Below are 15,392 nucleotides of genomic sequence, written 5' to 3'. Positions count from 1 at the left end.
CTTTCTCATTTGCCTTTAGCTGTAGTATTTAAAGCAGATTATGGAAAATTCTATTAAGTGTGTTAAATACTTATGAATATTAGTGCACTAATGGTATTCACATAGGAGTGAAGAGCCTGGGTATGGAGTGCACAGGGATTGCAGAGGACTCTGGCTTTGAAGGACCTTTGAAGGACTTCTGACTCTGGCCCAAGCTTTGATCGTGGTTTCCATTTCACATTTTGCACCAGGTTCTATATGTGCCTTTAGAATGTCATATTCAGAATTTTAGTTCTGTTGTTGTTCTTCAGAATTCTTACTTGTTTTGGGGTGGATATAAACAGGCTTAGCCTGTTGTCCAAAATTAAAATACGGGAGTCCTTTGTCAATCACTACTAACTAGTTAGATCCTCCTTCATGTCCACAAACCTTCCCTTGTTTTTCCGAAGTATTGTGCAATACTTTTTTTTTTTTTTTTTAAAGATTTTATTTATTTGTTTGACAGAGAGAGACACAGCGAGAGAGGGAACACAAGCAGGGGGAGTGGGAGAGGGAGAAGCAGGCTTCCTACTGAGCAGGGAGCTTGATGCGGGGCTCGATCCCAGGACCCTGGGATCATGACCTGAGCTGAAGGCAGATGCTTAACTACTGAGCCACCCAGGCGCCCCTGCAATACTGTTTTTTAAGAAACTTTAGTCCCTATTCTTTGGTTGCTATGGGAACCAAACCATGGTTAATCAAATGTATGCATTTATTGCTTCTAGGGTTCTGAGTTTTCTCAGTGGACACAATGTAGGTTGCTATGATCCATCAGAGTTGGGAAATCTTTCCTTTGTCCAATCCTAGTGGTTCCTAGTGAAGAAAAACAAATGGTCTTTTGTAAATTGTTGGTCTTCATTGGCAGGTAAAAGAACATCAACACGAGGAAATTCAGAATGTCCGAAACCACATTCACTCCTGCTTCTCCAGCGTCACCTGTTTTCTCCTACCACACCCAGGACTCCAGGTGGCCACAAGCCCTGACTTTGATGGGAAATTGAAAGGTGTGTTACAAATGATGTTATTTTAGACCGGTGATTTGATCTTTGGAATTAAATAGTGATCAGAAAATGTAAATTATGGATCCAGTGAATGCTGAAGAGGAACAGCGTGTTCTCTTAGAAAGAATAGTAGTATTTAGAGTCCACTTCATTTTTTTGCTTCTGCCTTACTGCGACCATTAGAATTCACCTTAATTTCTCCATCTGAAGTGGTGGTGGTCATATTCATCAATGATCTTTCTAAGAGGCCTGTTTTAATTACTGGTTTACAAGAGATAAAAGCGCTAAATAAAGGAACACTAAACATTGGTCAGCTGGTAATTATCAAGTACAATTCAATTCTCACAGGAAGGTAACATGATGCACGGCATGGCTGTGTGTTTTCATCTTTGTGACTAGTGCAGAGCCTGGTGCTGGGTCATGTGTGAGTATCAGGAAGTGTTGACTAGGTGTTAGCTTAGAGAAATTACGAGTCGGGAGTCTTGGATTCCATTGTCTTATTTTTGTTCCTTATTCATTAAGACCTTGTGTCATGTAATGCCTAGCCTTCAGTTTACACATGTGTTAAACTAGCATGTTTGTTTATAAACTTATCTGAGCTTCTCAGGTTCCCAGTAAAGTAGGAATAAAAATAGCTGCCATTTCTCCAGGCTCCGCTGTATTTCCCACTGCCCATCTCTTTGGGTTGCTATAACAAAATGCCATACACTGGGCAGCTTATCAACAACAGAAATCTATTTCTCATGGTTCTGGAGGCTGGAAGCCCAAGGTCAGGGTGCCTGCACAGTCAGGTGATGTCTGTCTTCCTATTCTCAGACTTCTGGTTGTACCCTCATGCGTGGAAGGGCTAGGAAGCTCTGTGGGGTCTCTTTTATAAGCCCCCTAGTGCCATTCACAGGGGTTCTGCCCTCATGACCTAATCACCCCTCAAAGGCCCCACCTAATACCATTACCTGTAGGGGTTAGGATTTCCACATACAGATTTGGCGGGGACACAAACATTCAGACCATAGCATCAACACTGCTAGTTTACTTTGCTACTTCATGCTCCCAGTGCTTCCATAAGCTGATACTGTCTCTTTTATCCCACAGATGAAGAAACTGAGTTAGGAAAGTTAAGGAACTTGCTCAAAGTATTCCGCTAGTAAGTGGGGGGTGGGGGAGGGGGGCAGAGATTTACATCTAGATTCTTTTTGCCCCAAAGTCATACTGGGCTAAAACAGGAGTTCTTCTGTTATTTTGGGGAAATAATTTAGAGGGTATACAATGTTTAGTTTCCAGAAGAACTTGCCTTTTGAAGTGGGAGTTTTTCATAGCCTGTAATAAACATAAAATACATCATTTTCAATTTATTTGACTTATTTGATCCAAGAACGTTAATGTACTTGTTCAGTTTAAGATTTACATTCCAGCTGGTCTTCATAATACAGAAGAAACCGAGTTTGAGAGACTTTTTACCTTTACCTTCTGTTTGTCACTGTGTGATATTTTTATGTGGTTGGCAGCTTTCCTGAGCAGGAGACTTCAAGAGCCTATTAGATGGCTATTCAGAAATCCAAGTTTGGGGTCTGGCTTTGGAGAGAAATCTGCTCAGGCAACATTGGAGCTAGAACCTTCTATCTCAAAAGCAGTTGCAAGTGACTTTTCTGAGTGGAGTATATAGGGGAAGTTGAGTGTGTAGGTGATGTGTTCCTTTAGGGTTTTCACACTCTTACTAGACATACCTTTACCAAACCTGAACTTGGGTTTGTTCGTCACTGGGAGGGGAGGTGTCCAGGGCATTCCTAAATGGGACTGCTGAGGAGGGGGTGAGTTCAGGGACTTCCTCATGCACTTGATCCTCAGCATGTTCTCAGGTTATCAGGTATAAACATAGAAAAAGGCATTCCGCTGTATTTTCAAGCATTTTAATGTTTCAAAACATTGTTTTAAAATTCACTTTTATTATGTTATTCTAGGAAATAGGAAGAGCTTTTTAAGGTTTTCTAACCCCGACTTTTGAAATTTTGTATCACTGTTGGGTGTGCATATTCTGTCTGTTTCCTAGGACTGCTGTAACAAAGTACCATAAACTGGGAGGCTTAGGACCACAGAAATTTACTGCCTAACAGTTCAGGAGACCAGAATTCTGAAATCATGGTGTCCACATTGATTCCTTCTGGCGGCTCTGAGGGAGAATCTGCTCCCTCTTTCTCTCCTAGCTTCGAGGGTTTGCTGGCGGGCCTTGGCGTCCTTTGGCTTGGAGCTGCGTGCGTCACTTCGGTCTCTGTCATCACATGGCTGCCTTCTTTCTGTGTCTCTGTGTGTTCTCTCCTCTTATAAGCACACTGCTGTTTGGATTTAGGTTCCCCCCTGATCAGTGTGATCTCAACTGGTTACATCTGTAATTTCCAAGTAAGTTAATGTCCTGAGATTCCAGGAGGATATGCATTTTGGGGGGATACTGTTCAACCCTCTATGTATTTAAAACTTATGAACAGCTTCTCACTAAATATTCATTGTGCTAATTTTCCTATTACAGTTATAAAATAGGGAACAACTTCTGTATAAGCTGTTAGTATCATAATTATGTACTATTTGCTTCCCTCATCCATCATTGAACTTAAAAACACACTTACGGGGTTAAAATCTTAACTCTCTTACATGAAAAGGCAAGTCCCAAAGGAAGAAGTACAAATGGTGAGTATACACTCATGAAAATACGTGTAGCAGGGGCGCCTGGGTGGCTCAGTCGTTAAGCGTCTGCCTTCGGCTCAGGTCATGATCCCAGGGTCCTGGGATCGAGCCCCGCATCGGGCTCCCTGCTCCGCGGGAAGCCTGCTTCTCCCTCTCCCACTCCCCCTGCTTGTGTTCCCTTTCTCCTGTGTCTCCCTCTCTCTCTGTCAAATAAATAAATAAAATCTTAAAAAAAAAAAAATGTAGCATCACAATAATTGAGAAAGTGCAAATATATTGGTACAAATTCATAGTCTTTATGGGTCAGTATCAAAATTTAAAATGTTTACATCCTTTGATCCAGTATTTCACTTTTAGGAAAGTATTTTAAAGAACTATCCAAATAAGTACATAAAAATATATGGATGAGGATATGTATTACTATAGCATTATTATAATAGGGAATAATTAGAAACAACTTAAATGGGTATTTTTGAGGAATTGGTTAAATTATGGTACATTTGCACTTTTAAAAGTTTATTTTAAAACTTATTTAAAGTCTTTTTTTTTTATTTAAGAGAGCAGAGAGGAAGGGCAGAGGGGGAGAGAGAGAATCTTAAGCAGGCTTCACGCTTAGTGCGGAGCCTCACATAGGGCTCCATCTCATGACCCTGAGATCATGACCTGAGCCAAAATCAAGAGTCAGATGCTTAACTGATTGAGCCGCCCATTTAAAGGTGCCCCTATTTCAAATCCTTTAAAAGGTTAAGGTAGATAGATGGATCTATCTGTGTTTACACAGATGTCTATGACATATTATTAAATGTAAAAAGGTTGTGTAGTAGCATATGTTATATGATCCTATTTATTTAAAAATGTATATTTATAATTATGTTTTTAAAAGGAAAGATTTAAAAAATAAAAATTTTTTTTTTTGCTTTACCTTAAAAATATATTTATATCTGCCTTGTGTGTCTGTTTCAGGAACTATAGTCATTAGGTAGGAGGATTGCTCATAAAGAATTCTTATTAGCTCTGCAAAGGTTTATGTACTTTTAGGGGCTTTGCAGATGGATATTTTGTAATTTTAGGCAACTTTCTAACAGGATATTGAAGGGTTTTGAGTGAAGTGTAAATTGGACGATATATTGCAAATAGTTGGTGGCTTGGAGTACTTGGCAAGTGCTTGATTGAGAACCACATAAACTTTATTGTGGGGGACCTGTAAATAGAACTGATGTATTTTTCAGAGTTAAAGAAAATGCCTACATGTTGTCTTTTCTCAAGTATATACTTGTGTGATGACTTGAGATCCTGCAAGCCCCATTCCATATAACCCGGAAAAGACAACAGTAGCTTGAGAGTGGTTAGGGCTAATACACATAAGGACCTTAATGTAATTACTGTAGAACATTTAAATTTAGTAAGAGTTACATTTTCTGCAGATGTTCTCCTAAATACTTCAGGGATTATTTTAGTGGTTTTATTTGCTGTATTTTTTTTTTTTTTAAAGAATGACCATTTATTCAGAGATGAACACTTGCCAAACACAATCTTAGTTTTGGTAATTGCTGCTCAGCTGCTGCTTCCTCTTAGCTCGATTAGCTCACTTTTGAGACCCCTTTCATCAGACACAGATGACTCTGCCATCGCCATAAAGAAAACTGTCATCTTCATATTTTCTAGAGAGACCTAATGCAGTAACCCCTGAGTTGTTTAGCTAGAAATTAAACGGAAGAGTTCGTAGGGCACAATCTTCTTTGACACCATGAGATTTTGAGATTGTCAGGAGATAGTTCTTGTCTGTTCTGAGTCTAAAACTAGTGTTTTGGTATAGCCTTTATAGAAGAATTACTAGCGGAGGGTCTGTTAAATCTGGGTAAAATCGAATATAGGAACAATCTGTGGTGTCTATATTGTGCTAGTTTCTTGAGTGAAATATTTTTGAAGTTCTTAGTCTTTCAGTATGATAAAAGTTGAAACCATAAAAAAAGGGTTGTTGTTGTTGTTGTGTTTTTTTTGGAATAGGTAATACATTCACATGTTTAAAATCCCAAGAAGGATTAAAAAGTTCAGGGAAAAGTCTCTTCCACTTTTTTAGGCTTCCAGAGTTTCTTTAGTATGTGCAAGCAAATATGAATATACACAGAATAACATAGCATGTACACTATTTTATGGTTTTTCACTCCAAGTTATAAAGAATTTGTCCCACTTTTTTTCTTGAAATTTTGTAGTTTTATTTTTCACATTATAATTTATGATCCAGTTTAGATCCATCTTATTTTCTGAATGGCTGCCCATTTGTCCCCAAAGTATTAATTGAATAGTTCAACTTCCCCCACTGGTTGAAATGTCACCTTTATCATATATTAAGCCACTAATCAATGTGTAATATGGGGATTAACCCCTTTTTAAAATTGGTAAAGGCCATACTCTGGCGCCATCCTGAGGACACTATAGAATTAAAAGTATTTGGATGGGAGATTGGTACCCATTTATTTAGGTGGGACAGATTAAAAAACCAAAAAAATTTTTTGATGCCATGAGATCTTATAATTGATCAGTTATTTAAGATGGGTTGGGAATCGGTAGAGATGAGAGGTACATGTTACTATTTAGAGAGAAATGTCATGTAGATTTTAATTTATGAGGCATAAATAAATTCTACGTAGATTACAGAGTTAAATTATAAAAATTAAAGCATGCAGAAAATTTAATTTTTTTTTTTTTAAAGATTTTATTTATTTATTTGAGAGAGCATGAGAGGGGAGACAGTCAGAGGGTGAAGCAGACTCCCCGCTGAGCAGGGAGCCCGATGTGGGACTCGATCCCGGGACTCCAGGATCATGACCTGAGCCAAAGGCAGTCGCTTAACCAACTGAGCCACCCAGGTGCCCCCGGAAAATTTAATTTTATTCGACCTCTGGAATTGGGGAAGGACTTTCTAAAATTAGGAGGAATAAAAGAAATTGCCAAGGAAAAATGGTATAGGTTTGAATACCTAATAATTTTATGCATATTAAAAAAAAGGCAAAGAAACTGGAGAAAATATTTCAGTGATTGTAGTATACATAAGGATAGAGGATAGCATATTTGTTTACTTTGTGAAGAATGACTGTATTCCAAGATACAGGCCCCTGGTAGGGGAAAAGGAAATCAGCTGACGAACCAATATGGGAGAAAGCTTGGTCTAACTAGCAACAACAAATGAAAGCAAATTAAAATAATGAGCTACCATTAAATTTTAAAATGTACTGTTAGGTATACAAAAGAATGCAAAAGTTTTACATATATAAAAGGATACTATAGAACTTATATATGTAAGATATAAAACCTCATATAATGAACATCATGAACCTGTTACCCAACTTAATATCTAGAACCAGAATTGGCAAATTTTTTCTGTAATGGACCAGATAGTAAATATTTTAAGTTTTGGGGGCCATACAATTACTCATCGTTGCTATTGTAACGAGAAAGCAGCCATAGACAATGCATAAATGAAGACATGATTATGTTTCAACAAAACTTTACTGACAGTTACAGTTAGCAGGCCGTATTTGGCCCAAGGGCTGTAGTTTGCCAGTCTGTCGTCTAGAACATTACCAGTACTATTTTCTATACCTGTGTGCTTCTTTCCTATCCCGTCTCCCTGCCTCCCCACAGAAATAACCGCTATTCTAAATTTTGCTTATTTCACCCTTGAATTTTTAAAAAAATCATTACTTGTGTTTGAATCACTTAGTCTGTTGCTAAGTTTAATTTTGAACTTACAAAAAATAGTATGTGGCCAACTTGTATTTTCATTGAGTGTTTTATTTCTTTTTTTTTTTTAATTAAAAAATTTTAGGGGCACCTGGGTGGCTCAGGTCCTTCGGCTCAGGTCATGATCCCAGGGTGCTGGCATTGAGTCCCACATCGGGCTTCCTGCTCAGTGGGGAGTCTGCTTCTCCCTGTCCCTCTGCCCTTCCCCCTGCTCATGCTTTCTCTCTCTCTCACACTTTCTCAAATAAATAAAATCTTTTTTTTTTTAAGATTTTTTTTTAATTTATTGAGAGAGATATAATGATAGGGAGAGAGCATGAGAGGGGGGAGAGTCAGAGGGAGAAGCAGACTCCCTGCTGAGCAGGGAGCCCGATGTGGGGCTCAATCCTGGGACTCCAGGATCACGACCTGAGCCGAAGGCAGTCACTTAAACAACTGAGCCACCCAGGCGCCCTCAAATAAATAAAATCTTAAAAAAAAATTTTTTTTAAAAGATTTTATTTAGAGAGTGTGCACAAGAGTGCGCCTGCAAGTGAGGGGAGGGGCAGAGGGAGAGGGAGAAAGAGAATCTCAAGCAGACTCTGTGCGTTGTGCGGAGCTGACATGGGGCTGGATCCCATAACCCCAAGATTGTGACCTGAGCCAAAATCAAGTCAGACATTCAACTGACTAAACTAGCCAGGTGCCCTGAGTGTTTTATTTCTGAGATTATCTGTGTTACTGCATGTAGTTTAGTTCATTCACTTTTTTAAACATTTTATTTATTCATTTGAGAGAGAGAGAGACAGAGGGAGAGGCAGAGGGAGAGGGAGAAGCAGACTCCCCGCTGAGCCAGGAGCCCGGATGTGGGGCTCGATCCCAGGACCCCGAGACCCATGACCCGAGCTGAAGGCAGACGCCCAACCATTTGAGCCACCCAGGCGCCCCTAGTTCATTCACTTTTACTGTAGTATAATTGTGCCTTCTGTGAATATAACACAGTTTATTCTCGATGGAAATGTGAGCTTTTCCAGTTTCTTGCTGTTATGAACAGTGCTGCAGACATTCTAGTATATGTGGATATATGGGAGTCTCCCAAAGATATGTGCTTTAAAAGCAGGATTCCTGGATATTAGAATTTGTATATTTTCACCTTACTGGGTAATGCCAGATTGTTTTCCAAAGTGGTTGTTCCAAATTATACTCCCTTCATCAGTGTATATAGAAATTCCCGTTGATCCATATCCTAGGCAATGCTTAGTGTTATCAGACATCTAGTTTTTACCAAATTAGTGATAAAAAACAGTATGTCATTGTGGCCTTAAATTGCATTTCTCTGGTTACTAATGGGATTGAATATCTTTTGATATATTTACATCCATGCTTCCTTTCCTCTGCAATTCCTATTCACGCCTGTTCAGTTTTAGATTGGGTTTGTCTTTCTCTGCAATGTATAGATCCTATATGTGTATTTTAAGATATGAACCTTTGTTAGCTATATGTTGCAGATATCTTCTCCCATCTTCTGTCTTGTCTTTTTTTTATGGTGTCTTAGCTTAAATGTGATTGAATTCATTCACCTTTGATCTTATGTAGTACTTTTTTAAGTCTTGTTTTAGAAAATCCTTTCCTTTGTCCACACACACACCTGCACACACTCTCCCTTGCTCTCTTTCTCTCTCTCTCAAGTATTGTCTTTCATATTTGTGTTTAATCCACTGGGAATTAATTTTTATGTATGTATGAAGTAGAGATCCATTTTCTATTTTTCTATAGATACCAATCAATACTTTGACATCATTTATTGAATACTCTGTCTTCCCATTATTTATAATTTCTGATACATTTTTTAAAAACGCTTTTCATTGGGGCGCCTGGGTGGCTCAGTCGGTTAAGCATCTGCCTTCGGCTCAGGTCATGATCCAGGGTCCTGGGATTGAGTTCCGCATCGGGCTCCCTGCTCAGTTTGAGCCTCAAAGTAGAGATTGCTTAAAAATAAAATCTTTTTTTAAAAAATATTTTATTTATTTATTCATGAGAGACAGACAGGCAGAGGCAGAGGGAGAAGCAGACTCCCCACTGAGCAGGGAGCCCGATGTGGGACTTGACCCCAGGACTCTGGGATCATGACCTGAGCTGAAGGCAGATGCTTAACCGACTGAGCCACCCAGGCGTCCCTTAAAAATAAAATCTTAAAAAAAAATCTCTAGTGTGTTGAGAGTTGTAAACAGCTTTCTTATACATTGGTGGGAGAGGTAGAAATTGGTAATCTTTCACAAAAACAACTTAGCAATATATAGGAGCCTTGAAAAGGAAGGGAATACTTTATTTTTTTTAAAGATTTTAAAAATTTATTCATTTGACAGAGAGAGCGAGCACAAGTGGGGAGAACAGCAGGCGGAGGGGGAGGGAGTAGTAGCAGACTCCACGCTGAGCAGGGAGCCCGACGAGGGGCCGAGGGGCTCGACCCCAGGACCCTGGGACCATGACCTGAGCTGAAGGCAGACGCTTAACTGACTGAGCCACCCAGGCGCCCCGGAAGGGAATACTTTAAATGTTAATCATCATTATCTGGCTTTATGGATTTTTTTTTAATTCGTTTTGAATGTCTTCCAGGAGTGTGTACATTGTCATTATATTACCTAGTAATTGCTTTTAGAGGACCATATATTCCAAGGAAAGAATCTAAGGAAATAAAAGTAACCCGAAGATTTTTCTACAGAGATTCTTAATTTGTAATTGGAAAAATTTAGAAGCTGCTTTTGTTTTATTCGCTGCTCTGCTCCCAACTCTTACAACAATGTCTGCCACAAAAAGGTTTCCAAAAACTGTTGAATGAATAAAATTTGAAATCAGAATGTCTGTTTTATACATTAGAGTTATGGAGTGTTGAAGAGTTCCTACCTTGATGTGGGTTCCTACCCACTTTCTTTTCAGCTGATGTGTGAATTAGTTGGGAACCCCAGAAGATTCCTTGTATTTTAATTCCCTTGTGTCTTCAGAGTTGGACCAGCTAGTTCTCACTTTGAGGAAAGAGCTCTTAATTAATGGCTCTCCTGCCCCCTCAATGGGAATTTTGTAGAAGCTGTGAAGAAGCTGTCATCTTTCCTGAGATAGTAGCCTTTTCCTTTTGGGATGGCCCAGAGGGTCTTGAGGAGATAATAGAAAATACCATGAGGTACAGGTGCTTCTACTTATTTTAACATTAAAAATTGAACAACAGAAAAGCAAGTGGATGATGAGTAGTGATTTCTAATGGATCCAAGGGGGAGTGTGAAGGTACGGTAAGGAAGAGAGGACTAGAGGGGTTGATAATTGATTTTTTTGAAATTCTTTAAGAAGTGAGATTTCTTGAAAGGCTAGGGAGTAGACTAAATCCCCCAGAATGAAAACCAGGGGAAGAATAGTCTGCATATTCTGTTCTAGACTAGGCAGCCCTTAATCCCCAGAAGGGAAGGAAGGAGACAGTAAAGGTACATGCAGACAGAGGTCCATCAGCAACCTGGTCATGGGCAGAAAGTGTCAGACACAGTTGGGACTCCCTCCCCTCACTTTTCTTTTTTTAAGATTTTATTTATTTATGAGAGAGAGATCGAGCATGAGCAGGGAGGGGGCAGAGAGATAAGCAGACTCCCCGTTGAGCAGGGAGCCCAATGTGGGGCTCGATCCCAGGACCCTGGGATCATGACCTGAGCCGAAGGCAGACACTTAACTGACTGAAACACCCAGGCATCCCTCCTTCCCCTCACTTTCAACTAGCAAATGTTAAAACAGTTGGATAGACTGAAGATTGCATTTTATGCTCAGCTTGGTTGAATAAACCCGTTTGGCTTACTGTTTTCTTCTTCATGGTCTTGTGAACAGATATTGCCGGTGAATTCAAAGAGCAGTTACAGACCCTGATTCCATTTGTGTTAAACCCAGCTAATTTAATGGAAAAGGAGATCAATGGCTCAAAAGTCACCTGTCGGGGGCTATTGGAGTATTTTAAGGTAAATATGGGTTTTAATTATCAAAATATTTGACTTTTGGTAAAACTGATCTAGGTTGTAAACTAACTTGAATTTTACTATTTTAAAGCTTAGGGGCAAGTTTCATGGGGGAGATGGTGAGAGGCATTTTCAGAGCCTCCAGTGTCCTTCCAGGAGTGGGCCACTGGGTGGCAGTATCGGTCTAAGAACCAAATGGATGTTCTTTGCACTTTCTTAGAGGAGTAATTACTGTGGCTAAAGGAAGATTGTTCCTCAAGGAAGATGGTGTGGACAGGAGGTGGTTAGGAAGTTGCCGTGAGTAGGAGGAGACGGCATCTAGATGTGACATGGCTACTTCAAGGCGGACGGTCACTGTGCCCACAGGTAGTGGTGAGGCCAGTGTGCATGGGGAATCTGGTGGGACTCCTAGCCTTGCTAGGCTCGTGCTGCTTGAGAACAGTTCTAGTTAACTAAAAATGCTAACATGCACTCAAAGGTGTGTTGTGTTTTTGCTAATTCCTGGGTGTTGATCTAGGTCTTTAGGAAAATGCAGTTGTATGGTCATTTTCTAAAAATTAAAGTATGATTAAATGTGACAGAATCACATTTTTCACAATTGATTTTATGTTTATATTCTAAGGCATATATTAAAATTTACCAAGGAGAAGATCTGCCTCATCCCAAATCCATGCTTCAGGTAAGCAGTTCTTTGACATCCGAAATGATACTGTTTGATTCCGTGTTGACTCATACACAAGAAGCAGCGTCCTTTAAGAAGAGAATGTGGGGCGCCTGGGTGGCTCAGGTGGTTAGGCGTCTGACTCTTGATTTCAGTTCAGGTCATGATCTCAGGGTCCTGGGACAGAGCCCCAAGTAGGGCTCTGTGCTCAGTGGGGTAGTCTGCTTGAAAATTCTCTCTCCCTCTCCCTTTGCCCCTTCCCCCACTTGTGCACATGCTATCTCTCTCTAAAATAAATAAGACTTAAAAAAAAAAAAAAGGAGAGAATGCTTTTGCTCTCCTTGCCTGTTATGCTGAAGTATGTGAATTTTTAGCACATTCTTCAGCATTGTGACTGCCCTCTGGGTTGGGTTTTTTTTTTTTTTTTAAGATTTTATTTATTTATTTGACAGAGAGAGAGAGGGAGGGAGCACAAGCAGGAGGAGGGGCAGAGGAAGAGGGAGAAGCAGGCTCCCCGCTGAGCAGAGAGCCTGACATGGGCTCAGTCCCAGGACTTTGGGATCATGACTGAGCTGAAGGCAGATGCTTAATTTACTGAGCCACCCAGGCACCCCTGTGCCCTGGGTTTTTTGTGCGTATTCATGGGGGTACAGTTAAAGCAGAACGGCCCCTTACTGGGCCTGGTCTTCCCACCAAACGCACTGTGGAGAGCACTGTTTTATTACACCGAGGTAGAACAGGCGCAGTTATCTTAGACAAATTATCATCCTGTTTTCTGTTGTCTACTTTAGTAGAACACGTCCTGACATACCTATTTACTACTTACTGGTCAGGTTTTTTATTTTGGGGGACTTTTATTTTCAACATTTTGCTATTTTCAAGATGTCATTTTGTTAACACATAATTTCTGACTTTCATGGGCAGAACATAAAGCCGTTTACTGCCAGATGTTTATTTCTTTAGTAGCAAAACATTTTTACAAAGGAAGCTAGAATTTGGAATTCATGTAAAGATAAATTTTTTCCCTTTTTTGACCCACGTCTATTTCTTGACACTTATTTTTTTAAGATTTTATTTATTTTATCTATTTATTTATTTTTTAAGATTTTATGTATTTATTTGACAGAGAGAGAGACAGCGAGAGAGGGAACAGAAGCAGGGGGGTGGGAGAGGGAGAAGCAGGCCTCCCTCTGAGCAGGGAGCCCGGATGCGGGACTCGATCCCAGGACCCTGGGATCATGACTGAGCCGAAGGCAGATGCTTTAACGACTGAGCCACGCAGGTGCCCCAAAGATTTTATTTATTCATTTGAGACACAGAGATACAGAGAGAGAGAGAGAGAGAGAGAGCATGAGCTGCAGGAGAGGCAGAGCAAGAGTGAGAGGCAGGCAGGCTCCCTGCTGAGTCAGGAGCCCGATATGGGGCTTGATCCCAGGACCCTGGGATCATGACCTGAGCCGAAGGCAGACATTTAACCATCTGAGCCACCCAGGCACCCCTATTTCTTAACACTTAAAATGGAAGCAAAGGGAGTGATATTTCCAGAGGTTTAATTGATGGTAAAGACTCCTTATGTATAAGAATGTTTTTTGGCAGAAAATTTGGTAGAAAAGTAGTATTTTATTTTATAAATTGGGCTGTATGGAAACAAAAAATGGCAGAAGGATCCTAAAAAGGAAGAATGGGGACAGGGTGAGAGGACGTTGGCACTTGGTTATTTGTGGAAGAATGTAAAAGAGGGGATTCAGAGCTCATGCTTTCCTTTCTTAAAAGGCCACCGCTGAAGCCAACAATTTAGCAGCTGCAGCCTCCGCCAAAGACATTTACTACAATAACATGGAAGAGGTATGTCGGGCACGTGTCTTACTCTGATGTATCTGTCACCTGGCCCTGTTGCTGACTTCAGAAGCCCAAACTGATCCTGTTTAATGTATCTGAAGATGATGAGACAACAAAGCTGTGTTCAGGTCCCCCTGGTAATTGGGGTCTTCTAGTTCTTTCCATTGCTAAGCAAGACTTTCTTTTGGTGCAGTTAATGTACCTTGCTTATTTCAGTGTGCTTTTCAGAGGAAGTGAACCCAGACTTTTATTGGTCTTGGTCAAGTTAATTTCTAATATCTTAAAATGTTCTGACTTTTTCAGTGTTGTCACTTGTTTTATTGGGCACTTGTTTTCAAAGGGATCTTCAACACGTTATGTCTTTATTCTTTTTAGGTTTGTGGGGGAGAGAAACCTTATTTGTCTCCAGACATTCTGGAGGAGAAGCACTGTGAATTGAAGCAGCTTGCTCTGGACCATTTTAGGAAGACCAAGAAGATGGGTGGGAAGGATTTTAGCCTTCGTTACCAGCAGGAGCTAGAGGAGGAGATCAGGTTGCTCTATGAGAACTTCTGCAAACACAACGGCAGCAAGAATGTCTTTAGCACCTTCCGAACCCCTGCGGTGCTTTTCACGGGCATCGTGATTTTGTACATAGCCTCAGGCCTCACTGGCTTTGTTGGTCTTGAGATTGTGGCCCAGCTGTTCAACTGTATGGTTGGACTGCTGTTAATAGCACTTCTTACTTGGGGATACATCAGGTATTCTGGTCAATACCGTGAGCTGGGCGGAGCAATTGATTCTGGTGCAGCGTATGTACTAGAGCAGGTGAGTGGTGCCAGCTGATGAGGCTACGGGTTGATAACGGACAGATGTTTGTGCTTTTATTGTAAAGTATTTCCATTTGGAAGAGTTTCACAGTGAAAGAAGGCATGAGAAACTTCCCCTGGCCATTTTTTGTTTTTTGATAGGCATTACGTTGTATCATCCTTCTTTAGGATGTTAATATTTATTCCTAATATTTTGTTTCCATGCCTAAAAACTGCCCTCTAGTGCGAGAAAATGCTAACTTAGACATACTGTGTTACTCATGGGGAGCTTCTAACCACATGCTCTTTAGACGCAATTCCTGTGTGATTCTCCCCCATCCAAGGTTAATTTGCTTCACTGAAAATCAGGAGCTTTGAAATTTTTCTATTTTGAGTTCTAATGGATGGCATCTCTTTTGCTTAAAATCTTTAAAAAAGCCAGTGGCTTTTGACATTGACGTGATCTCCAGGTGTACAGATCCTTGAGACTCGGATTTCTTTTTCCGAGTACCAGGAGCAGATCGGTTGAGTCAGAAGCTTGTGAGGAGCCAAGGTGGCTTCCCAGCCCACCACGATAACGGAGCAGAGGCTTCGCTGACTCTGGGGAGCCAGCTGCCGCTACAGGTTCCCCCGACACCTGCATTTTCATTTCCCGATTTTCTGGTAACCTACCCGTAATGTAGACAGATTTCTGAAA

At 40.5% G+C, this 15,392-nt stretch overlaps 1 protein-coding gene across 5 annotated transcripts in view; it reads left to right on the top strand.

Annotated features, from left to right (window-relative positions):
* The window catches only part of ATL3 (atlastin GTPase 3), a 63,922-nt gene that overhangs the window by 44,067 nt on the left and 4,463 nt on the right, over nucleotides 1-15,392 (top strand). For all 5 annotated transcript variants that reach the window (XM_032414334.1, XM_032414332.1, XM_032414331.1 and 2 more), the window contains 5 exons: nucleotides 884-1,022; nucleotides 11,283-11,410; nucleotides 12,030-12,086; nucleotides 13,842-13,913; nucleotides 14,283-14,714. In XM_032414334.1, the coding sequence (XP_032270225.1) occupies nucleotides 884-1,022; nucleotides 11,283-11,410; nucleotides 12,030-12,086; nucleotides 13,842-13,913; nucleotides 14,283-14,714 (828 nt within the window). The remainder of the gene's footprint in view (nucleotides 1-883; nucleotides 1,023-11,282; nucleotides 11,411-12,029; nucleotides 12,087-13,841; nucleotides 13,914-14,282; nucleotides 14,715-15,392) is intronic.

This window comes from Phoca vitulina, unplaced genomic scaffold, assembly GCF_004348235.1.
Source record: "Phoca vitulina isolate PV1807 unplaced genomic scaffold, GSC_HSeal_1.0 scaffold16, whole genome shotgun sequence".
NCBI lineage: Eukaryota > Metazoa > Chordata > Mammalia > Carnivora > Phocidae > Phoca > Phoca vitulina.
This window is presented reverse-complemented; position numbering and strand designations above follow the sequence as displayed.